The 24,502-nt window shown below is 40.1% G+C and overlaps 1 protein-coding gene across 2 annotated transcripts in view; it reads right to left on the reverse strand.

The window, feature by feature from the left end:
• Positions 1–24,502, reverse strand: part of LOC120542599 (protein disulfide-isomerase-like) — a 36,248-nt gene continuing 11,746 nt past the window's right edge. For both annotated transcript variants that reach the window (XM_039775168.1, XM_039775170.1), the window contains exons 5-11: positions 23,823–23,933; positions 23,558–23,683; positions 20,315–20,512; positions 9,683–9,803; positions 7,215–7,396; positions 1,588–1,677; positions 1–299 (exon numbers count right to left, since the gene is read on the reverse strand). In XM_039775168.1, coding sequence (XP_039631102.1) covers positions 234–299; positions 1,588–1,677; positions 7,215–7,396; positions 9,683–9,803; positions 20,315–20,512; positions 23,558–23,683; positions 23,823–23,933 — 894 coding nt within the window. In that variant the 3' untranslated portion in view covers positions 1–233. The remainder of the gene's footprint in view (positions 300–1,587; positions 1,678–7,214; positions 7,397–9,682; positions 9,804–20,314; positions 20,513–23,557; positions 23,684–23,822; positions 23,934–24,502) is intronic.

The following is a 24,502-nucleotide window of genomic DNA, read 5'->3' on the forward strand; positions in this document are numbered from 1 at the left end:
TTCTCACACAAAGAAGTTTTAATGTCCGATTTTAAACATGTATTGGTTCTTACAATTTAAAACACAAAAACTATTATTGTTGCTGTTGCTCCATATATAGAATTGTTGGCGTGATGGACTTTCTCCCCATCCAGTCTTAATTAGGGCCCTGAAGTGGATTAAGCAGGCCTTAGAATGTTTAGATCATGTCGGTGGTAAGCAGTATGGTTTCATCTGCAGGTTGTTTGAAGTTGTTAAAGTTCCTCCTTCAGGTTTTCATCTGAACGTTTAGATTCTTTTGTGTCCTTGTTTTCTTTTTCCTTTGAATGATAAAAAAAGAAAATATATTGTTTTAAATGATTGCCACCATCAGTTTTCCAGTATATTTGATTCTATCTATCTTATAGTGCCTGTCACATCAATCCACTTGTCTCTGTCTGTCAGACGATCTATTTATTACATAGTGCCTGTCATCTATCTGTCTTTTATATAGTGCATTTCACATCTGTCTATCTATCCATCCATCTATCCATTCATCAATCCATCCATCCTCCCTCCACGCCATGCCAAGATGTGGTTACAGGAGGACACACTGGATGGGTCTGGGAGCCCAGAAGGGCAGGACAGTGGGTGACAGGCTGTCTGCTATGTGTAGAATTGTCAACTCTGGATGGCAGCATCCCATGTGGTGAGCCCCAGTATCAGCACCCACAGAGTAGCACTGGAGATGTCCCATGGGGCTGCTAATGGGAGCTGTCAGATATTGATAGCACAAGGATTATTGTGGTCCTGTCTAATCTGGAAGTGCTTCCTGGGGGCAGGAGATTGTGCCCCGCTAGCACTCTTGGGTTGGGCTTTAAAAGAGAGACGCCCTCCACTTGACCTGGCAAGTCAGAGTCGGGAGAGGAGCTGGAGGAGTAAAGAAAAGGATTGGTTGGGGATTGAACTGTGTACTACTGAAGTACTGTTTGCCAATAAAAGTAATTTTTGGTTGAATGAAGGACTGTCATGGTGTTATTGTGTGTGAGGTTTGGGGTCCTGCTACACGCCCTAGTGGCCACACTATTTAACATAAACAGTATATAAAAGTGTAAGCAGTGACTTGACAGAAGGGCTTAAGATTCTGAAGAGTACTAGCATAGTTCCAGCTTTCATTTTACAAAGAGTTCTTCACCCATAACATGACCACAGGTGACAGCTGGTTAAGGGTAAATGTATTACTAATTTTAGAATACTTCATCCCATGGAGAACCATAAAGACATAAAATAAGTAACCAACAAGCCTCATAGTAGCAGTGCTTTACTGGCTTTCAAATGTCAATGTCTTATTGTGAAATGGATGAATAGGGTTTAACAAGTTATGTTGAGATGAATGACCTGTTCTTGTTCAAACATTTTCACACATTCTTATGAAAGAACTTTTCTTTCACTTGGAAAACCTGTGTTTCATGTTCTGTCTTTTTTCAGCATTCCAAAGTACTGTTGCACAGAGGCCCATGAACTTTAGCATTCATTATTTGACATCAGCTTGACCAGGCGACAAGGAGGAAGTAAAATAAGTGTTGTGGTTTAGTTTCTTTTACTGATGTTCTTACTGCAAAAGCTTACCTTTTCCTTTTCTTCCTGAAGCTCTTTAAGCTGGTTTTCAATAAAATGAACAAAGGCCTCTAAAGTTTTTTCTCCTTGGTAGGGAACAATCTGTCAAGTGACAAAAGCATAACGCATAAAACAGGTTGGATGGGGTTTTTACAATGAGCATACTTTTTATGCAGACAATGGATAATTAAAGATTCAAATTACAACAAAAAGGCAAAGTATATCAAAACGGACCTGGGTTGTAAAGGTCATTTGTCAGTCAAGTGGATTAATTTTGATACCATCAGCAATAGGGCACAGTACTGTATTTACTTCACAAGACTTTGTGAATTAACAACTAACAACTGAATTAGACTCGGCCGTCTCAGTATTTTCCAAGATAAGTCAGGGCAGTCATAGACCTAATGAGGATGGTTTTGGAAAGAATTGGGAATGTTCCTTTCTCCCGGTAAATGCAAAATCTTGGAGATATCTATTATATAGTGCCTTTCTTATCTATCTATCATATAGTGCCTTTCATTTCTATGTCTATAATATAGTGCCTTTCATTTCTATCTATTATATAGTGCCTTTCTTATCTCTCTTATCTATCTATCATATAGTGCCCTTCATTTCTTTCTATCTCTTATATAGTGCCTTTCATTTCTATCTATGTATAATATAGTGCCTTTCATTTCTATCTATTATGCCTTTCTTAAATATCATATAGTGCCTTTCATTTCTATCTATGTATAATATAGTGACTTTAATTTCTATTTATCTATCTATTATGTAGTGCCTTTCTTTTCTGTCTATCTATGTTCCCCCCTCTCCTCCCTCTGCAGTAATAAAAGGGCACATAGTGGGGACAGAGAATACCTGCAGATATTTAGAAACCGTTATTTATAATAGGCTACATTTACATTTCGTTGCTTAGCAGATGCTGTTATCTAAAGTGTCATACAAAACAAATCAACATAATCAAACATCATTCTGGGATATTGTTTGTGACCAAATGTTACAGGATAAGGGTACAAAAGGGTTTCCAAACACATCTTAAACACGGTGAAGAGCGTCAGAATTTCGAGTGGAGGTGGTTAGCTCGTTCCACCAGGCAGGGGCTACAGATGAGTGTAGATGCTACGTAAAAGTGTAATCACCAGACCAGGCAACAAGGAGTGCAGAGCCTCAATTTTAATGTGAATACAGAACAAATCATTAAGAAGCAGCAGAAATTACTGTTTTCTTTATAAAGTAGACTACTGTCCAGTACATAAAACAACAACATTCTTTGGTATCAGGATCTCCTATAGTGCCCTCCATAACGTTCTAGACAAAGACCCATTTTTCATTGATTTATCCCTCTGCTCCACAGTTTAAAATTCCAAATCAAACATTACAGATGTGATTAAAGTGTACATTTAATAGATTTGCATACATTTTGATCACACAGCGCTTATTCTACATGGTCCAAACCCCCAATTACCAGACGCTATAATGTTTGGGAGACAGCAATGGCAGGTCTATTAAATCAGTTGTCCTATTTAGTCCTTTCTCACATATCCCTTTGCATGCAGTGACTGCTTGAAGTCTGCGAGTCATAGACATCACCGGGTGTTGAGGGACTCCCCTGGTGATGCCGTGCCAAGCCTCTAATGCAGCCATCTTCAACTCCTGTTTGTTTTGGGGGTTTGTCCCTTTAAGTTTTCTCTTCAGCATATTGAAGGGCTGCTCATTTGGATTTAAATCGGGTGTCTGGCTTGGCCATTCCACTAGAATTCTCCACTCTTCAGCTTTGAAAAACTCCTGTGTTGCCCCAGCAGTGTGTTTGGCTCATTATCTAAACCCACCTGAGGAATCACAAACACCTGTGACGCCAATTGTCCTAAACATTATGGTACCCTGAAAATGAGGGGGACTGTATAGAAAAAGTGTTGTCATTTCTACCTGGTGTGATTGAAATGTGTGCAAATCCCCTGAACGTCTGCAATGTGCACTTTAATCCCAATGTCTGAATGGTTTGATTTGTAATTTGAAACTGTGGAGCAGAGAGGGGTAAATAAAGGAGAACGGGGTCTTTGTCCCAAACATTATGGACGGCACTGTATCTCAACAACCAATAATCTTAAATTACCAATAAAGTACCTCTATCACTAAGCCACGTCACAATCCGGTCAGACAGCAGCCCACATGGACCCTGAGCTGTGCTGTAGTGCCAAGTTTGACTTCAATATTCTCATCAGGTTATAACAATGGACGTCATTTCTTGTTTGTCTTGTTTCTGTGGAACCCTGTTTTACGTTTGTACGTTTTTGCTGAAAATAGGATTCTCTCTGGGGTAATAGTTTCCCTAAACATAACCTAAGGTAGGTATATATGCCTGACGTATGGTATAATGAAAGTGGATGGTTCATTTTGAAAAGTTATTTTCATAAGAATGAAAACACTGTATATTTTTTTCCCATTATTCAAGAGGATATGGGATTGAAACGATCAAAACAAGTGCTTAGCTGTTTTAACTTAACTTTACAAAGAAGTTCTGATTGCTGAAGTCTGCCAAAGAATTGAATAAGTAATGAAAGAAGCTCTCTACTAAAAATAAACACCTTGGCATTCTCTTGGGTGTCTGCTAACAGCTAATTTACTCTTGTATAGGTTTACTGTCAATCTTTGATCTCGTTTTCCTTTGTTGTGAGGTGGTCTGCCTTTAGTTTGCTTCATTTTAGGTTACGTTAACAGCATTGGGAGCTTTAATAAGTTGAAAGGCAACCCGAACTTCAAAGGCTTAGTAATGCCTTCATTACATAAAGTGTGTATACATGTCTACATATATATTTGTATGACTTTGTTTAAACTGCCCTTATTTGTAATTTGTCCAAATTTAAGGATCATATTCTAGAATAAATTAAACTGAATTTCCAAATCATTTCAAACTGTTTCAGGCTCATTGGAACTGGGACCTGCCCGAGCGAACAAAATCAACCAAATCAAGTACAAGGCAGGACTGAACGCTGGATGTGGTGCCAGACCATCATTGGGGATGCTTGCCACGTATCCACATTCACACTTAAAATTCTGAATGGCTTTGAAGTGCTTTATAGGTGAGATAATGACAAGTTACAAGTACTGCATATCTGAAACATACTATAAGTTGTTAGTTAAATATAGTTTTCCAGTTTAAAAGCAAAAGTGAGTCAGCTGCAAATTCCAAGGGAGAATGACTTCAATAAGAAAGAAGTTTGTTTTCCTGTGTTTGGCTCAGGCAGCATGGTGGCCCAGTGGTAGCACTGCTGCCTCGCAGTAAGGAGACCTGAGTTCACTTCCTGCGTGGAGTTTGCATGTTCTCCCCGTGTCTGCGTGGGTTTCCTCCCACAGTCCAAAGACATGCAGGTTAGGTGCTTTGGCGATCTTAAATTGTCCCTAGTGTGTGCGTGTGTGCCCTGCGGTGGGCTGGCGCCCTGCTTAGGGATTTGTTCCTGCCCTGCGTCCTGTGTTGGCTGGTATTGGCTCCAGCAGACCCCTGTGTTAGGATATAGCAGGTTGGATAATGGATGGATGATGTTTGGCTCACAAACTCTATGCTAGGACTTGCTTACTTATCATTATTTTCGAACCGGAATGCACATTAAGATCTCAAGGTGCTGGTCTACATAGGATTAATACAGTAACAGTGGGAGGTTGAGCTTTTAATTACAGGGCCCTGAAGTTGTGTAATGATTCGCCTGCTACTGTATGAGGTGCCCCTTCAGTCTCCAGGCTGAAGACTCACTACTTGACCTGCCTGTGCTCCAATTAGAAAACCAAAAATGAATTGTAACCAGTTGTATTATAAATGTTGTAAGTCGCCTTGGATAAAGGCATCAGCCAAATAAGTTAATGTAATGTACTTCAATTTAGCATACCCTGACTAGAGCTGCTGTGTATACTGCATTTATGTGGTTAGTCATTAGCACTAAAATACAACTAATCCGATATTTAGAAACTGTTACTAACCCTCCCTAGTTCTGTTTCTCTTCTCAGTATCCTCATGTGTGCCACTCCTCTACTGCAAAGTTTTTGGCCTGCCATGAAAAAGTCATCTCAGGTATAGGAGAACTAGAATCATCGGGTAGAAGGGTCCTTTCGTCAAAATGGCCAACCCGCACTGACCCTGCAGTAGAATGGCCATTATTGGTCGAAGTCTCCCGGACTCGTGACTGTTTCTGGCTTGTTTGACTCCTTTATTACAATCTGGTTCTACAATTAGCTGATGGACAAATATTGCTGTTTATTAGTTTTATTAATTGGTTTGTAATTTTTTTTTTGATATACTGTAACAAATATGTATCCTCATATGTGATAGTTCTCTATCTAGTGAGTGGTGTCTTCTGTTCTTGCATTTTGCCTAAAGAGTTGTTGCAGAGCTCTGCGCCTGCACTTGTTGAGGATTGCTGTATAGAAAGTAGTTTGTACTGTTGTGTTGTAGCAGGGCTACTATGAATTAAAACTGCATCTCCCAGCAGTCCCTGCAGGGGCTGTTGGGGGTCAAAGGTGGTCAATGTAGGTTAAAAGGAGGGCAGGTGTCAGGAAGAAAAAAAGTTGTTTTTGTTGTTGTACGTTGCATTTATCTGTCGGATTGCCTGCTGTTAATTCTGCCATAATTCATCATTGTGTCCTGGATTGTATTTGTTTGTTGGGGTCTGGATCGTCTGTCTACCTGTATACTGAGGACTGTGTTTGGATTCATTGGCTTTCCCGTAAGAAAAAGGAGCTCTTCTGAACCATCCATCCGTCTTCATCACTTCAGCAACTACCGGTAGGACTGTGTTTTCCCTTCCCTTTCAACATACAGATCTCTGGACTTAATCTCGTCATTTCCCATTTCATCCAGATTGGTTTTTACATGGACTTTGCTGTGTGGTGTCTGTGTTTATATGTTAAATGTAATATCGCAGAAAGGGTCAGCGGTGGTATTATTGTTTGCACTTAGTTAATTTAATTTCATTATATTCTTTATTGTTTAACGTGCTTTATTTGGTCTCTGTAGTGTGTGTGTGTCGTTCCAAGGCTGGGGTTGTCCCTGGGATCTCCTCCACTAAAGTAAATAAATCACCTTCACGTTGACGGCACTTGACCGCTACAGTGTTGTATTTCTAAGGTGGCCATGATAGACTGGCCATCTAGCTCTACTGTGAAGAGGATTACTTGTGTTTTCTTTTGCATTTATCCCATTTTTTGACACCCACTGCATGCTCAAACTACCTGGAAGGGGGTCTCTCTTTGAATTGCCCTTCCCAAGATTTGTCTATTTTTTTTCCTCCTCAAGGTTTTGTTTGAGGTCTTCTTAGAGAGTTAAGGCGCTGGGGGTGTTATCTCAAACAACAGAGCCTGTTAAAGCCCGTTGAGGCCTTCCTTGTGTAAATTTAGGCTGTACAAGAAATAAACTGTTGCTATCGCTTTTGCCCGAGTATGACTGATTGTGAATGATTTTTTAGCTTTGATTTCATTTGCTTTTTCTACATGTAGAATGAAACTGCATCCATTAAAAAAGCTCTAATGTGCTTTCTACATACAGGCCCAAATTGTCTCTGTGTAAAATTTGCCTAGCAGTCATATCCCTTTTGACTTTTACCAAAATATGAGATGCAATTTAATAACAGCTCTGAAAAGGATTAACCCACCTTTTCCACATATGTGGCTGGAAAGAATTTGAACATTGGGTAACGCTCCAAGAGAACAGTGTGCACGTCATTGGCAGTGCTGTCAATTTTGGCAATGACTACGCTCTCGTGATGCTCATAGACTTTTCCAAGTTTTTCCAAGATTGGGAACAGCTTCTGACATTCTTCTGACCATGGTGCATCTTTAAGTGAAAAGTATATATTGTCCAGTTAATAAAGCGACATTAACATTTAAACATGGATAAAGGCAGAAATGGAAATATATGCTGTAAAATGTACAAAAGTATTTGCATGCCCTAATAGTATAATATACCAGAAAAAAAAAAACATTTTAGAGCTGTGATGATTAAACATAACCTTCTTGAATATGTTGTCACATAAGCACATCCATGGGTCACCTTCCATGCTCATCTGAGGTAAGCACTACCACCCCAGGACAGCAGGAGGTGCAGTTCCTGACTCTCTGATCTCATTTATCACCCACAGATCAGAGGAGACGCCCACTGATGGAAAAGGCTCCGCCCCTCCTAGTCCAACAGCTATAAAAGCAAGGCGCCCCTAGGAGGTGTCTCATTCAGGAGGAGAGTCATCCGCATTATGGAGCTACTACCCTGTGACTGGACCACTCTTCAGAGCCTGTAAGTTCACAGCCAGCGGCTAGAGATTTGCTTTCTTGCTATTTTCACCTTCTTTATTTTTCAAGTAAACCGGGTGGCTCATCTGGCACCCCAACATTTCTTCTTGACTCCTGTCAATCCCTCGATCAAAGAAAATGTTTCAACACATGTTATCAGTATGATGAGGTGAATATCTGTATACCCTGAGCAATGCTAGAGTTAAATAAATCCAAATTATAAAACGGAAGTATACCCAGGATGGGGATGGTGGCCTTAATGGCCTGTATCATCATGAGTCTTTGATTCTGATAATCAACAACAGACTCCCAGTAGTTTCTTATCTCCTGCAATTCTGTTATCTGAAGTCCTTGGTAATGTGGTCATCAAAATGGATGGCATGGTTTATTTCTGGTAATCAATGAAATTTTTTTTTTTTTTTACTGTTATTTATCTTGTTAATAGTGGCATGTGTGCTCATGGATATAAATGTTGCATGGTTCCCTAATTTACTGTTATTGCCAAAGTAAGAGAGAGACCTGCTGTGCAAGAAGGCCACGTCACAAGCCGAGTGGCCAAGTCTTCTGCTGGCTAATGGAGATCATCCATAGCTAAATGGTAGATCTGGCCGCTCTACTTCCAGCCTTTTGGGTTTGTGACTCACCTCTGTCATCTCTGGGATGGTGACAGGAGAGGGGACGTGAGAGTAATCTGAGGATTTCCTAACCTAACCTAACCTTCTGCTTCCTGTGTGTGAGCCAATTTTGCACCCATCTACAAACAACAGCCTGAGCTCCCACTTCTTTTAGTTTGATTCCCAACCTCTCATGTGGCTCCTTATCCAATGCTTTCTGAATGTCAAGATAAATAATATCATATGCTGTACTTTGATCATATCCTTTTGTTGCTTTGTCATAGAATTCCAGGATATTAGAAAAACAAAGCATCCCTCTTCTGAGCCCATGCTGACTATTCAGTAAACCTCCTGTTCTTGCCACGTGTTGTTCGGTCTTTCCCTTAGTAATTCCTTCCATTAATTTTCCTGTGATGCACATTAAGCTTACTGGCCTATAGTTTCTTGGATCTGCCCAATCACTGTCTTTATATAATGGGATAATATTTGCCATTTTCTAGACCTTAGGAATTTCCCAGTGTGCAGTGACTTCCTGAAAATGTGTATCAAGGATTTACATCTGTACTCACTAACATCCTTTAGAACTTTAGGGTGAATATTATCTGGTCCTGGAGATTAATTTTGCTTAATTTCAGCCAATGGTGAACAGAATCAGCCACTGCTGCGTTAGATAGTCTTTTCACTGGTTTTACTGGAAAGTCATTCATTTATTGTAGAAACTTGCTAATGTTGCACTTGAAATTGCTTACGTTTCCAAAAATATTTGATCTGTGCACATGTGGGTGTTTAAGCATTCAAACCCATGTTGATATTTCAAACAGCCAAATAAATTAGCTATCATTAACCCAAATGTAGTAGTCAGTATGAGCCGTACTTTATTGTATTGTAGTCAAATATCTGACGTTGTTCATTATTTGTATTATTTTCATGTGCCTTTGTGAAATGTGTGCCAGCGTCCTCAATCTAACAAACCCACAGCTGTTCTATGTTTTTGAAATGCTGTTGTATTTTAGGAGTGAACGTTCAGCACCCTAATTGAATACTATACAATATGTTCCAGGGTTGTTTCACAAAATAAAATTCTGCTGTCATGCAAGTGAACTCTGAGTTGTCCATCGCTCCGAAAAGAAATCTGCTGGGATTAGGCATACTGTATGTCCTGTAAAGATGAAGGCAGTCTTGCATATTACATAGGAAGTACATTTGGAAATTCTACTCACAGAACATTACAAACACGTTTCTTTCATCATTAAAAGCAACTCTTTCAAAGTTTCTTCCGACTAGCTCCTTGACAGGATGTTTATCCCAGTCTTCTGGAATTGGCTCACTCTCAAGCTTGGGCTAAAAAGTGAAGAAGAAAAAAAAGTTGGATATAATTCTCAGACTAGTAGTTAGATATTTTATGAAAGTCCAGTATCTTGACTTTGAGAACAGTTGTGATCATCAAAAACAGTAGTTTGGGTGGATTCAGCTGTCTTCTCTCAGTTTTTGTCCTTCCAGCTATCTAAATCTGTTTATCTAGGTCAGTGTTGGGGCAATAGAGTCTATCCCAGCAGCCCTTGGGGTTTAAACTAGGAACCAAGACGGGAAGACACACCAGTCTATTGTAAGGATAACTTCGACAGACATTTTCATTCACATGTGGGCTCAGTTTAGAGCTGCAAATGAACTTAACCCGCATGTCTAATAATAATGCATTTTATTTATATGGTCTAGGCCGAGGTAGGACCACTGGGGGATACCCATACTTGCATGAAGAAAGGATCAATGGATTAATCTGTGACTTTTAAACTGTGGGGCATCAACGCTCAGCAGTATGCAATCATACCACTATACCGACAGGATTTATTATTTGTATCAATACCAGTATCGGCAGACTGCACAATAACGTGCAGTGAATACACTTGACTTATAGTTTTCATTCTCTTTCTCTGTACGTTTAGCATTCATTTGCTCAGAGGTTGATGCGCTTGCTGCTTCTTGAGCAGCTCTTCTTTTCTCCACCCTAGTGGCCCACTTGTTCTCTTCTTCCGTCGGCATCTTTTCGTGTTAAAACCGATTAAGTCAGTTTTTGTGTTGCAATTACTTAGTACGTATGTTTTTCTAAAATTTTCACTTAAGCTGGAATTTAAGTCTTCAATCTGCCTCAAGAATGATTTAAGATATGAAGAGGTAGGGGAAGTGACGGCGAAGGTGGTAGGGATTAGAACGGCGCTCGTACGCATGCGCCAAACTGCTGCCTGCTGCTGAGAGTTGATTCTACAATAAAATAAAATAAAAAGAGGAATAAAAGTCATCACCCTGAAAGTGGATAGTAGACGTCACGTAGTATATGTGTACCAAATTTCAGGTCAATAGGACAAACGGTTTGTGATCTTCAGGTGATTTACAATCCTGGACAAACAGCCACGGTAGCGTATTACATAAGAAGATGATTATTGTATATTTTGCTGTCATCATTATGCAAAATGACTTACTTACTTAGTGCAACTATTTACATACATGCTGTAATTTTCAGTGTGGACATTCATGTATCTAAAAGTGATTTGCTCATCATTACACATCGACTATTTTGATAAAGCAGATTAATGACCTGTTTTATTATTTTTGTTTGCTTTACTCTACTTCTTAGTCATACCATATTATATCAATTTTTATTTTAGAAATCAGTTTTCTGTATTGACAATTGTTAAATAAATGAAAAATGTAGTGTCCTTTTGTTTGAAATTTTAACTTTAAACGTAACCATTTAAATGGATGAATGAGGATGATCATGTGTTCCATTATTTACATATTGTTTAGAGCGGATGTCAGTCAGATAAGTGGAGAAAATGGCTGCCGAACAACAGGCAACAGTCTATATTTAAACGGAAAACATAACAATGCTGTGTAGGACAATGTGGGCATTGCCCATTCTGTTAGGCTTTAGTGGCACACCAGACTGTTAAAAAAGCAGATTCAATAGGGATGCAGGCATCCAGCTGTGCCTTTCTCAACTTACGTTCCAAAATAAGTGACTGAACTCCAGCTTGTACCAGGAACTTCATCTGATAACAAAAGTGTAAGTTAGAGGTGCCTTGACATGTCTCCTGAGGCCCCCATCCAGACAGACTTCTTGAGCCAGAAGGTGTGTCATGGACTCGAGCAAGAACAAAGACCGATAATTCAAGGGATAATGACTAGGATGGACAGAAGAACTCGCCTATTAGAAGCCCCTGATTTTATAACTTGAAGTGACTTTTAATCCAATCGGGAGAAGGCTCGCCTTTCCTTTAAAACCACATACACCCCATCTCTCAAATGGCAGAATTAAAGAGAGGCAGAGAATGGCAAGTTAAGAAAAGCTCAGGAATTCTCCAGGCGAAAAACGTTATGAGCCGCTCTTCCTGGGAGAGCTGAATCTGACAAACTGCTCTCTTTGTGAACCTGAGAGCTGAGATCCAGTTGGCCAAGCTCAACAGCGAGCCAGTCTGAAGGCTGAGGAGCAGCCATCACCTTAGGGAAGGGAACTTTAGTAACTAAAACAGGGGTGTCGGACTTCGGTCCTGGAGGGCTGCAGTTGCTGCAGGTTTTCATTGTAACCATCTTCTTAATTAGTGAATAGTTTTTTCCTACTAATTCACTTCTTTTGCCTTAATTTTAATTAACTTGACTCAGCCAAACAATAATGAGACAGGAAACAAGCCGCCACATGACCAGCTCACCTGTGCCCATCACACAATATCTGAAAATAAAGAAAAGTGACGGTCTCAGAAAAGTCGATCTCTCAGGTCACCAAAACATTTTGATGGTCAACTTAGGAAAAAAAAAACAAAAAAAATCAACAGTTTTGAAAATGTCTGCTGTGGCAAAATGAGAACAGCAGCAAGCCATGGAATTAAATAACGGGTTTAATTAACAGCAAAAATCGGCTTCTCATTAAGAAACTGGTTAGAGTGAAACTGGTTGGAGTCTGAAGCTCCAGTTTAGCTACTAATCTGTCAACTCGTTTCACGTCTCATTTCTATTTGGCTGTCATTTAATGCACAATCAAATCAGGGGACTGAATCCTTAAAAACTAGGGCTATTAAAAGAAAAGGAGAAATAGTTATTTAGCAGTGAAACCTGGTCACTGATTCGGAAAAGGGTTTGAATGAAAGCCTGCCGCCCTCCAGGACTGGAGTTTGACACCCCTGATCTAAACCCTTGTGCCAGAAAGAGAAAGGCTATTCCCTTTGAAAACGACACAGCAAAGTGCCTAATGGCAGAAAACAGGCTGGGAAAGCAGCAGCACATAACACCACAAACAAAGGATCATGCAAAAGGAGAAAGAGTGAAGTCCAATGCATGAAGAATCATCCACTTGATCCTGGATCGACAACAAAGCAAAACCTCCACACAACATCAGCCATGATCTATAAAAACTTGGTATTGTAAAACTAATTATCTATGCCAAGATCATTTAGAACTGTAAATAGCCAGTAAACAGTCAGCCTCTCTATGTTGTTTGTCTGTCTGTGCCATATCTTTTACTGTAAAACTTCAAGAAAAACAATATTTGGAATGAACTTTTGGTCAATATCACATTAAATTTTGATTCTGTGTTTGGACTTGCATCGTGACAATGCAACATATAACTGTCTGTCAGTTAATATCATTTATTTCTCTCTAATAAATAAACCGACTTTTTTAAATGTTTGTTCCTGTGATTTGTTAATTGTCATAGCAAAAGCTATTCTAACAGGAAACTGTAAAGGTTTTAATACAAATGGCATATCAAGACCTCCTTTGGTGTCTAATGTTATCCGTGGAAGATGTACTACATTACCTTTCTTGTTGCCTGTTAAAATTTTACATGTCAGAATTGTTTGACCAATTTTGAATACAACTAATCTTGTCCTATTTCATAGCCCATCACTCATACATAAATTACGCAATAACATTATGATACATCCTTCTTTCAACAGTAATTCAGCCAGTGGAAGATAACTCGGGATATTGTAAATTGTTTTAATCTTCTGCACCAACTGTTTTAGCATAGTCTATTGATACGCATTGAACCAATTTGCCATGTAACCGATCGAGAATTTACGCGTTAATTCATTTGACTTCATTGTTTCTCAGTGCTATGATTGCCCGTGTACTCATTTCTTCTGTTTGATAACCCTTCGGGATGAAATTCTTCAATAAGATTTGGACATGAATCTTCTTCAATTGGGAACTCAAAGTGAGGAAAACGTAATCATGTATAAGAGCCGTAAGCAGAGGAACTGTGTCTGACAAAAGCATTCACACGATTGAGAGGTGAGAGGACCGTGGGCATGGGCTGTTAACCAGAAATGGTTTGAAAGGAGGGCGGGTCTTGAAAAAATCTTTTGGCAATAGTTTCGTCTTGTCTCTAGGTTTTCTTTTATAATAGATATATATCTTCTCTCTATATATAAAATCCTACGCCAAAAAGTGCAACGATTTTATTTGATGTTTTTACGTCACGTTTTAAATTGGGCTTATTTTAAAACCTGCATATATATGTTTATATATGTTTGGTATCATTCTTTTCAGATTTTATCGAACTTTAATGTGATGATGTTAGATTTTCAGATTCTTATTCTGTCTTTAAACTAAAATATTTAATATTAAAATATTAAACTTTACTTTCAATGGTATCAATTCCTTCATCCTCCAGGAACTGCCTGCATACTCTCACCACATGAGGCCAGGAATTGTCCTGCACCAGGAGCCACTGTACCAGCATAGGGTCTGACAATGGGTCCAAGGATTTCATCCTGATATCTAATGGCAGCCAAGGTGCCTTTGTCAAGCCTGTAGCGGTCTGTGTGACCCTCCATGGATATGCCTCCCCAGACAATCATTAACCCACCACCAAACTGTTCATGCTGAATGATGTTACAGGCAGCATAATGTTCTCCATGGCTTCTCCAGACCCTTTCACTTCTGTCACGTGCTCAGGGTAAACCTGCTCTCATCTGTAAAAAGCACAGGGCACCAGTGGCGCATCTGCCAATTCTGGTATTCTATGGCGAATGCCAATCAAGCTGCATGCTGCTGGTCAGTGAGCTCAGGGCCCATTAGAGGACATGGGGCCCTTGGGTCACCCTCATGAAGTCTTTCTGGTTGTTTGGTCAGAGACATTCATACCAGTGGACCTTCTATGGCCCTCTCCAGCCCTCCTAGAGTAACTGCTTGTCTCCTAGAATCTCCTCCATGCCCTTGAGACTGTGCAGGGAGACACAGCAAACCTTCTGGCAATGACACGTCTTGATGTGCCATCCTGGAGAAGTTGGACTACCTGTGCAACCTCTGTAGGGTCCAGGTATCGCCTCATGCTACCAGTAGTGACACTGACTGTAGCCAAATGCAAAACTAGTGAAGAAACAGTCAGAAAAGATGAGGAGGGAAAAATGTCAGTGGCCTCCACCTGTTAAACCATTCCTGTTTTGGGGGTCATCTCATTGTTGCCCCTCTAGTGCATCTGTTGTTAATTTCATTAACACCACAGCAGCTGAAACTGATTAACAACCCCCTCTGCTACTTAACTGACCAGATTAATATCCCATAAGTTTCATTGACTTTATGCTATACTCGGATTAAAAAGTGTTCCTTTAATTCTTTTGAGCAGTATATATAGATATGCAGTTATCCTACTTCTATAATCCTTGTGTATATTACTACACTGTATTGCTCTTAAAACGAGTGTACCACAATTACCTTGAGAGAAGTCTAATGGCTGGAGACCCCCTCCTATAACTGAGAAAGGTAAGGAAAACAAGTAGGATTCTTACCAAATTATTTGCGTGATAACCGGTATTGCCAAAGATAAAAGTGATCATTAATAAACTAACTTCAAATCCATTCAATTCGTACATTTAAATTGACTGTCCCTGAGTGGGCAAGTTAAAAATTCCTTTTTCTTTTTCAAACTATGAAGCACATTCTTACTAAAACAAATTAACACAAAGATAAAATTGTGTGTTATGGTAGAGTGGAAAAAGAAGTTGCATTGAGAAATAAAAGTAAATAATATGACAAAATAGAAATCCAATATGGAAATGATGGAGCAGAGAAAGAAAATTGGGAGATTTGTAGTACTCAGTACAAAAAAAAATTTAATTTTTTACAATTAGAAAATTAAATAATTTAACTAAATATGTTTTTGTTTGAGAAAAGCTATCAGGTTATCAACCAACCGTTAAAGACAGAAGAAAATGTCTCCTCATACATTATGCAGGAAGATAAATAAGCAATAACCACATGTAATAAAAAATTAAAAGGGGAATCATAACAATCTGAATTAGGGCCCAGTTAACCAGCATTTTCTATTAACAAAGTGGTGTCAATTACAGATTTTGTTTAATTTACGTTTTTTTTTTTTCTGTGTGTGTTTTTGTTCTGGAATCTTCAGCCTCATGCTGCTGCTTTCTGTCAAAGTTTAAACTGTAAAGTTTACTCAGCCTGTGTATTTATCAATAGCACCTGATGACCCCGACTCCTTTGTTTCACTAACACAATGTCTTACTATATTTATTCCATAGTTATTGTCATCTTTAATGCTGACATTTATAAGTAGAACAGAGCCAAAGATATTGCATGTTCTCAATGTTTCAGTTACTGCCAATAACTATAATTGAATGATCATAGCAGTTTTTTATTTTTTTGTGGGTTAAGTTTGAAAAAGGAAGAAATGGAATAATGAAAAGAAGAAATAGGGAAACAGTGTTCCAGTAGCTTATAGTCAGAGCAGCATACTTGGGAGTGTAAGACAAGACACCGCCCTGAGGAGAACTGAAATATTATATATTCACTGATGGTGAGTGCAGGAACATTAAAGAAATGTTGTAAAATGCATTGAACAGCACGATTAATAAGGCGTGAATGAGAAATATGGACTACATCATTTTACAGAAGATGTTGTATGGATTTCAAACGGCCCATAGCAGACCTACATTTTTGAGGCCCAGAAGCTTGAACTGTTATGGGGGCCCCTTTGCAACCAGCAATGATGTCTGGGTAACCCCGCTTATCTTCTTCAGTGTGGTTGTTCCATGACAGATCCCCTCACATTTTTAGAAAAAATGTAACCATTACATCTCAGTATGTGATTAAAATCACTTTACTGGATTATCACGCACTGGTGTGAATAAAATTTCCTATGCTTTATAGTTTTTTTAATTATGGAGGGATGAAAATTAGGGAAATGTATTTAATCATGCATGTATTTAACAACATAGTGTAAGAGCCATTAGATAGTTAGTTAGGTTTTGTTCAATTGATGTATTTTCCTGGTTATGCTAAATTGTTTGCCTATAGTTTAGTGCATAGTTAATGGAAGGTTTTTTAATAACCCCTACAAGCTAACTTCTAAACAGTATAAATTCTAATTATTTCTTGTCATTTTGCCAGGCAGCTGGTAAGGCATTAAAGGCAAGCAGTTTCAAATTGTATTGAATGTGCTGAACTTTTAATGTTAGAAAGCTAAGATTGTTAATGAAAAAAAGAAGAAACCCTTTTATTCTGTGTGTGTATTCTGTGACTGAATTTCTACATTTTGTTCTTTTTATAAGTTTTCATGATACTTTTTAAAAATGAACTTGATTGGGCTGTAGAATTTCTTTTGTTACACGTTTGACTCATGCTGCCAATTCAGTACCTGCCTGCTTTCAAGGAAAAAAGAAAAGACCACCGTCAATATAATCTTCTATTTTAGACACCTATGAGAATACTGTACATACTACATGAAACAAATCTCTCTTTTATTAAAAAAAAAAATTCCTGGGAGGGAAACTAGGGACACGAGACGTGATCTTCTTGGAAGAGAGACACTTTAAAGTCACGCAAGACAAGGCAGTGAGACAACATTTAAAACTAGTTCACGGACATCTAACCTAGCAGTTGTTGGAAGCTTTTGGCAGACACACTTCATGTGCTCCCAAGCTCTTAAAACAACGACAAGCGACAGGCAGAACATGCAGCTCGCCAGAAGCAGCAATTCAGCAGATGATCTGACAACTTCTCCTTAGTGTGCATTCATCCCAATACCCCCCCAACCCCACCTTCACAGACGCGAAGTGGCAAAAGGACAGCTGCTGTACAGGTATTTAAATGATCGACGCGCAGCGTGAAAAACAGAACACGCAGCTTGCCAACAGCAGAAAAACAGCAGCTGTTCCAACGGCATCTTCTTAGCTTGCGTTCACAACACAAGCAGAGTTATACGTCCTGCGAGAAAGAGATTTAACCACACCTGGGGCCAAAAATAAAGGAGTTTAAAGTATTGTTTTTACGAAAGTTTTAAAGTAAAAGTGAAAATAATGCATATGTAACAGTTCCCATGAAAATAGCAATCTCTTTAAATTGTATATCCGGTTAACCAGCCCCGGGGAATGCGAGCGAAGCAAGCAGGGGGCGGAGCCCCCTATTTCTTTATAAAGGTTAGCTTTGAAAAATCAGTTTCTGGTTTATAGCTTGTGATAGGCATAAACAATTTTAATTTACATCATAAATGTTAGCCGTGTTTATTTTAAATTAAATATATTTAGAATTAATAGGAGACCCAGGTTCGCTTCCCTGGTCCTCCCTGCGTGGAGTTTGCATGTTCTCCCCGTGTCTGCGTGGGTTTCCTCCGGGCGCTCCGGTTTCCTCCCACAATCCAAAGACATGCAGGTTAGGTGGATTGGCGATTCAAAATTGGCACTAGTGTGTGCTTGGTGTGTGGGTGTGTTTGTGTGTGTCCTGCGGTGGGTTGGCACCCTGCCCAGGATTGGTTCCTGCCTTGTGCCCTGTGTTGGCTGGGATTGGCTCCAGCAGACCCCCGTGACCCTGTATTCGGATTCAGCGGGTTAGAAAATGGATGGATGGATAGAATTAAACATCCTTTATTTGAGTGTTTTTTAATTTACGGCTACCTAACATGATACCTTTATAACCTTTTAATTTTTTTTTTTAACTATTATTTTGTATTGAATTACATTACAGTATTAATATTAGTTTTTTAAACTCTTCTCATTCAGTAGACACCCAAACTTTTTCAGCAATGTGGAGTAAAGTTGCTTCTGGGGCCCTTCGAGATTGGGGGCCCTGACAGTTCAGCTTCATTAGTTTCATATGACATGGACATACAGTACCAAGCAAGGGCTGGCATTACGGCCAGGATGGTTCAATGCCTCTCACCCGGCCAGGAGGCCAGTTTAACAGAAGGACAGGGGGAGACCAATCACATGGAACTATTTGCTCCCCCAATACAATTGGTGGCAGTCTTCCTGGGTTGTGGTGCCTGCATGGATATCCACAGGGCAGGCTGGGAGTTGCAGTCCCATTAGACAACACTGCAGTGTTCCATAGATGCTGCCACGGTGAGCGGCAGAGGCAGACCATCTCTACTTTAAGGAACTTCCTCCTGTCCTGGAAGTGCTTCCAGTCAGTCGTGCAGTAACACCAGAAGTGGTCCCAGGTCAGGTATAAAGGAAACCACTCTGCCTTCTCTGGGCAAGTCAGAGTCGGGAGAGGAGCTGGACAACTCTCGCTTGGAGGGGTGAAAGAAAGAAAGAAAGAGAGGAAGAAAGAATACAAGTTTCTGGGTTTTGTGTTAGTGAATAACATATGAAGGCGTTTGTTAAAATAAATTATTATTTGAACCTAGGACTTGTGTTGGAGGGTTTGGGGGCTCGGTGGTGCCCCCTACAAGACACACATAATTGATATGCCCCTGTTAGCAGCACAGATTATTTGAAATAGTCAGGGGGGTCAGGGGGTAGGTAAGGTGTTTAAATCATTCAAATACTCATTTAGTTATTAGGCCTTTGAAGTTTAGCCAGCAGACTGTAAAAGAAAATGAGCTTTGAACTCAAGAAAAGTGCTCAGGGAGGAATACAAACCAGCACAAGTGTCAGAGTACAATGGACTAACCTAGAGGGATTGGAAATAGGAAAAAAATGGAGAAATACAGAAAATATGTGAGGGATGGGAGGACAGAGGCACTGCCATGCCCTGGATCCAGCATCCCAAGTTAGAGTCCCATATCTGTTAATTGGCCAAGTGGAGTCTGTGTGCTCCTCTGTGTCTGAATGGGTTTGTTTATTTATTGATTTATTTATTGATTGATTCTCCCCCAAAACATGCAGATTTTGTTATTTGGAAGCTGTCAACTGTCAGAGTATACAGATTGTGTGTATAACTGGCGTCTCGTCCAGGGCTATTGCTGGCATTGCACCAGTGCTGTCTCCAGCCCCTTAAAATCCCAAACTGGATTATGGGGGTTTGAGAAGGTTATTTTACATTTCTGAGCGAAAGAGAGCTAAAGAAAGTGTTATGCATTAGTTAAAAATGAGGGGAATATGTTGAAACCAAAATAAGGGTAACAAAAAGCATTAAGATGAGCAATTAAACAAACAGGAAACTAATCCTTCTTGGTTCTGACAATTTTGTAGACGTGTGTTAGCAAAATACAATGGTATGGAGGTGAATGAACATAAAGATGTCAACTAGATATTAATTAGACAGACGTGACAGGCAATTAGGGGAAAAAAAAATTGGGGAATGAAGGAGGAGAAGCACTATGAGATGAGCGCGTTGGTAATTTCATCAAAGGATGGGTTGAGTGCAGGGCAGAAATAATTTACTACGATGCAAAGGGGTAACTATACGGTAACAAAATGTCAGACTGGATAGTGTACCCAAACTAAAGAGAAGGCCAAGATAGAGTAAATGGAAAAAAGAGAGAACCCAACTGCGTTCGAATTTTAGGTGAGAAACAAAACATCCCAACTAACAAAAAGGCCACAGGACCCCATCTTCTAGGTGAGATCTGGTAACGTTTCACACAATGTGAGAATTGTCCATTAGAAATTCAAAACGACCTTTGCTTTGCCTCCTAGAAAATCTTCAGCAAAGTTCTTCACGTTGTCAACGCTGACTTCATCGGCTTGCATTTGGTACTGCACGCTGGTTGTGAGGTCGATGATACGGACAGCCGGACAGTCGACATCCCTCACCCGGAAGTGTTCAAAGATGCGTCCGTTCCTGGGTTCATCAGTGTTGACAAAGACACACAAAATCTAGGAAGAGACAGAATGATCAGGGAGTCGTTCCTACCCACGGTGAGATCAATGGCCAAAAAAGGTGTAGTCTGTGTGAAGTAAAGCGTCTAATTACTGAAATCAAACAAGTTGCCCTTTCTTGTTGGTAGTTTGTGTAAGAACAGCTCTCATATTTACTTTATACAAATAAATATTTGACTGACACCTCTTTCTAAGACAAATTACAACATTTATGATACAACTGGTTACATTTCTTTTGTTTTTCTAATTGGAGCACATGTAGGTCAAGTGACTTGCTCCCCTGGTCAGGCCCATCTTAACAGTATTATAGGCCCCCTGGGCAAAGCAGTGCACTGGAGCCCCTACCTACACAAGCACTCTGCAAGTCACATAGATTAGCATGGGGACCCCGGGTAACTGCCCAACATGACCACGTGTTAAGACGGCCCTGTCACCGGTGAGATTGAACCCACAACCTTCAAACATTGTTTGAAATTCAAAGCCTTAACCACCACGCCACTGCCAACTTATAATACGTAAATACAGTTCCTCCAGAAAGCTAAGTCGTTGCAAACTGCACAAAAAAAAATAACAAAACAATAGGACAACAACATAAGAGAGGTACAGGTCAATAGGCCTGGTCAGCCTGCTTTATCATACCAAAAGAGCACTGAAAATCAAGAGGCCTACTCAGTCTGCATGAGCACATTAAATAAAAGTGTTGCCTAAGTTTAAAAGTCAAGAGGCCAAGTCAGCCTGCTTGAGCACTGTAAACAGAAAAATAAAAGACCAAGCACTTTGGGGTCATCCACTTGACAAAATAAGGTATAATATTCTTGGAAAGGAGCACATTTTATAAAAATTCCATCACTGAGAAAGTGGAAGGACAGACACCATCAGAAACAACAGGTCATTAGATAAGGCTAAATTAACTAACTCTAGTTACTCTGAGAGGTAAAATGTCGTAAAGTCTTGCATCATAAACCTGTAACAGTAAAGTCCCCAAAAGAGGGTGGCCACTTGGTTCAATAATGACAGAAGCTACGCATCCCATACAGCAGGGCCCTTAGATAGGACAGCCATGAAGCATTCTATCTTCTCGAGGTATGGGTCCGATGATCAGTATTAAATGACTAAAGGAATGCTATTAAGTAACAACACATCAGAAAACCAACCATCCCAGGCTGAGGCCCCTTCTAATATACAGATAGAAGTCCAATACAAAATGCATGGTGAGAGACACAAGAGAAACTAACATGTCAGTGTAATCACCTCACTGTTGGGCAGGTGGTGTGGGACTGGGTACAATCCCACAGAGGTGTACATCCCTTTTCCCAAAGTTAAATAACTCTAATGGTGGATTTGGTTGAGTATGAGGTTATTTTGAATAAGATTCCGGTAGCATTGACATTCTCGAGTATGGCACAACAGGCATATAGGATCATGTTTCATCATTTTTAGACAGTTATCAACAAGAGTGAAAGGGAATGTCTACAGGATGGTAGTGAGAACAGCTGGACTGGAGACGGTGGCACTGACCAGAAAGCAGGAGACAGAGCTGGAGGTGGCAGAGTTAAAGATGCTAAGATTTCCATTGGGTGTGACGAGGATGGACAGGATTAGAAATGAGAACAATAGAGGGTCAGCTCAGGTTGGACAGTTTGGAGACCAAGTCAGAGAGGCGAGATTGTGTTGGTTTGGACATATGCAAAGGAGAGATGCTGGGTATACTGGGAGAAGGATGCTAAGGATAGAGCTGCCAGGCAAGAGGAAAAGAGGAAGGCCTAAGAAAGGTTTGTGGGTGTGATGAGAGAAGACATGCAGGTGATGGGTGTGGCAGAGCAAGATGAAGAGGAAAGGAAGATATGGAAGAAGATGATCCGCTGTGGCGACCCCTAATGGGAGCAGCTGAAAGAAGAACAAGTATTGTACCAGCAAAATATGATCCATTTAAGAAATTCTGCCTGGTAGCTGCCTATTGTAGGAATAAAATTTGAAAGACCTGCTTGTCATGCAAAACGCTCATCCAAATTACAGAGAAATCATAAAACGATGTGGCAAATTCCTTTTGTGCAAAAGAAAGAAACTTTAGGTAGAATTTTAACTTTTTAAACTTTTCAGTTGGACTTCCACAACTGTGCATACGATATTCAGTGTAGGGAATGTGGCCTCATTTATATTGGACGCACGTTTAAGCCCAGACTTATTCAGCATGTTCAACATATAGAAAAAGGGGATGTTAATAAAACCCTTTACAAACATTTTAGGCAAAGCAACCATACACCCATTAGAACCGATATCGGGTGGAATTAAAAACACAGATTGAAATGTGTGAATTGAGGTTGTGGGTTCAAATCTCGGTGTGACCCTGAGTTAGTCACTTCACCTGCCTTTGCTTCATTTGGAAAAGCAAAGAAAATGTAACCAGTCAATCATTGTCCAACCTGCTATATCCTAACACAGAGTCACGGGGGGTCTGCTGGAGCCAATCCCAGTCAACAAAGGGCACAAGGCAGGAAACAAACCCCGGGCAGGGTGCCAGCCCACTGCAGGGCACACACACCAAGCACACACTAGGGTCAATTTAGGATTGCCAATGCACCTAACCTGTATGTCTTTGCAGTGTCGGAGGAAATCCACGCAGACACAGGGAGAACATGCAAACTCCACGCAGGGAGGACGCGGGAAGCGAACTCGGGTCTCCTTACTGCGAGGCAGCAGCGCTACCCACTGCGCTATCCTGCCGCCGAAATGTAACCAGTTGTATCTCAAATGTTTTAAGTCACATTGGACTAAAGTGTCAGCCAAATAAATAAATGTGATTGTAAATGTACCATATCCATCATTTAAAAAACAATATTTCCAGATGCCTTGAATGAAGTCTAATTGTTTGGTTTATTCATTAATTATAAAATGGCAGTAAAGGTTTATTTACCTTTTTAAGCCGGTGTCCCCATGCCTTCCAAACCTTATTTGGATTATCCCCGAACCTAACCCCAATACCCAACTTGCGCCATTGTGTGACTAGGCAGGCATACTGGCTTCTAACGGGAGGTTCTGTACCTTTCCTTTGAATTCAGCTGCTATTGCTTCAAAATTTTCATAGATGACGCCAAAGTCTTCAGCACTTTTGTTAGTAAACAGTAGCATATGGCTGGTAACGAGAGCATCAAATATTTTTCCCGATGACTGTAAAATTAAAAGAGAGCAAGCAGCACTTAATCAGATACAGTAAATACAAAGTCAGAAGCTTTTTGTGCTGTTAAATACGTAATATGGGCCTTTGTGTCTGGAATTGCGACACGACGCTTGCACGTTCACCACTTACCGCCCTTGTGTATTCCGTTACCAGATCCATTTCATTAACCCTTACGAATCTAATAAGATCTTTCTTTGAAGTTTCATTTGATACTTCATATAAAAATGGATTTTTTTCTTTCTGAAAAATAAACACAAATTTGAACATTTCATTTGTGTGTTCTTATATTATACATACTGTAGATTATCTGCATGCTTAATTGTGACAACATTATGAAATACTATAAACTTTTATCCTCCAAGTTAAACCTTGAAGCCCCCAAAATTATGGAAGTGCTATTGCTTAATTAATATTCAATATAATTGAACATTTTGTTGCTGCTGTATTATTTCCCGTATGCTGCAAGGGAATGATGGGCTGGGATAGATGAATGGTAGCCCAGCCAGGAGACCCTCATAATGGACGGAAAACATCACTGGATGGGAGTCGCAGGCTGGATTGTCAGTGTTGATTTTTCCCAGTCGGGATGATGTGTTGGAAAGATGGCTGGGGGTACTCCCCATACAGCAGGTGGCAGCATCTCTGCTGGGATTCCCAGGTGGGCGCCTGCAGGGATGGCTGCGAGTTGTTGTACCAAAGGGCAGCCTTGCTGGATTCTCTGGGGCGAGTTGCCAGGAGAAGCCATCCAAATTTGTATCCTTGCTTCTTGTCTGCAGTGCTGTGGCATTAAAAGTACTCCCAGGCCTGGC

The sequence above is a fragment of the Polypterus senegalus genome, chromosome 13 (assembly GCF_016835505.1).
Source record: "Polypterus senegalus isolate Bchr_013 chromosome 13, ASM1683550v1, whole genome shotgun sequence".
In the NCBI taxonomy this organism is placed as follows: Eukaryota; Metazoa; Chordata; class Cladistia; order Polypteriformes; family Polypteridae; genus Polypterus; species Polypterus senegalus.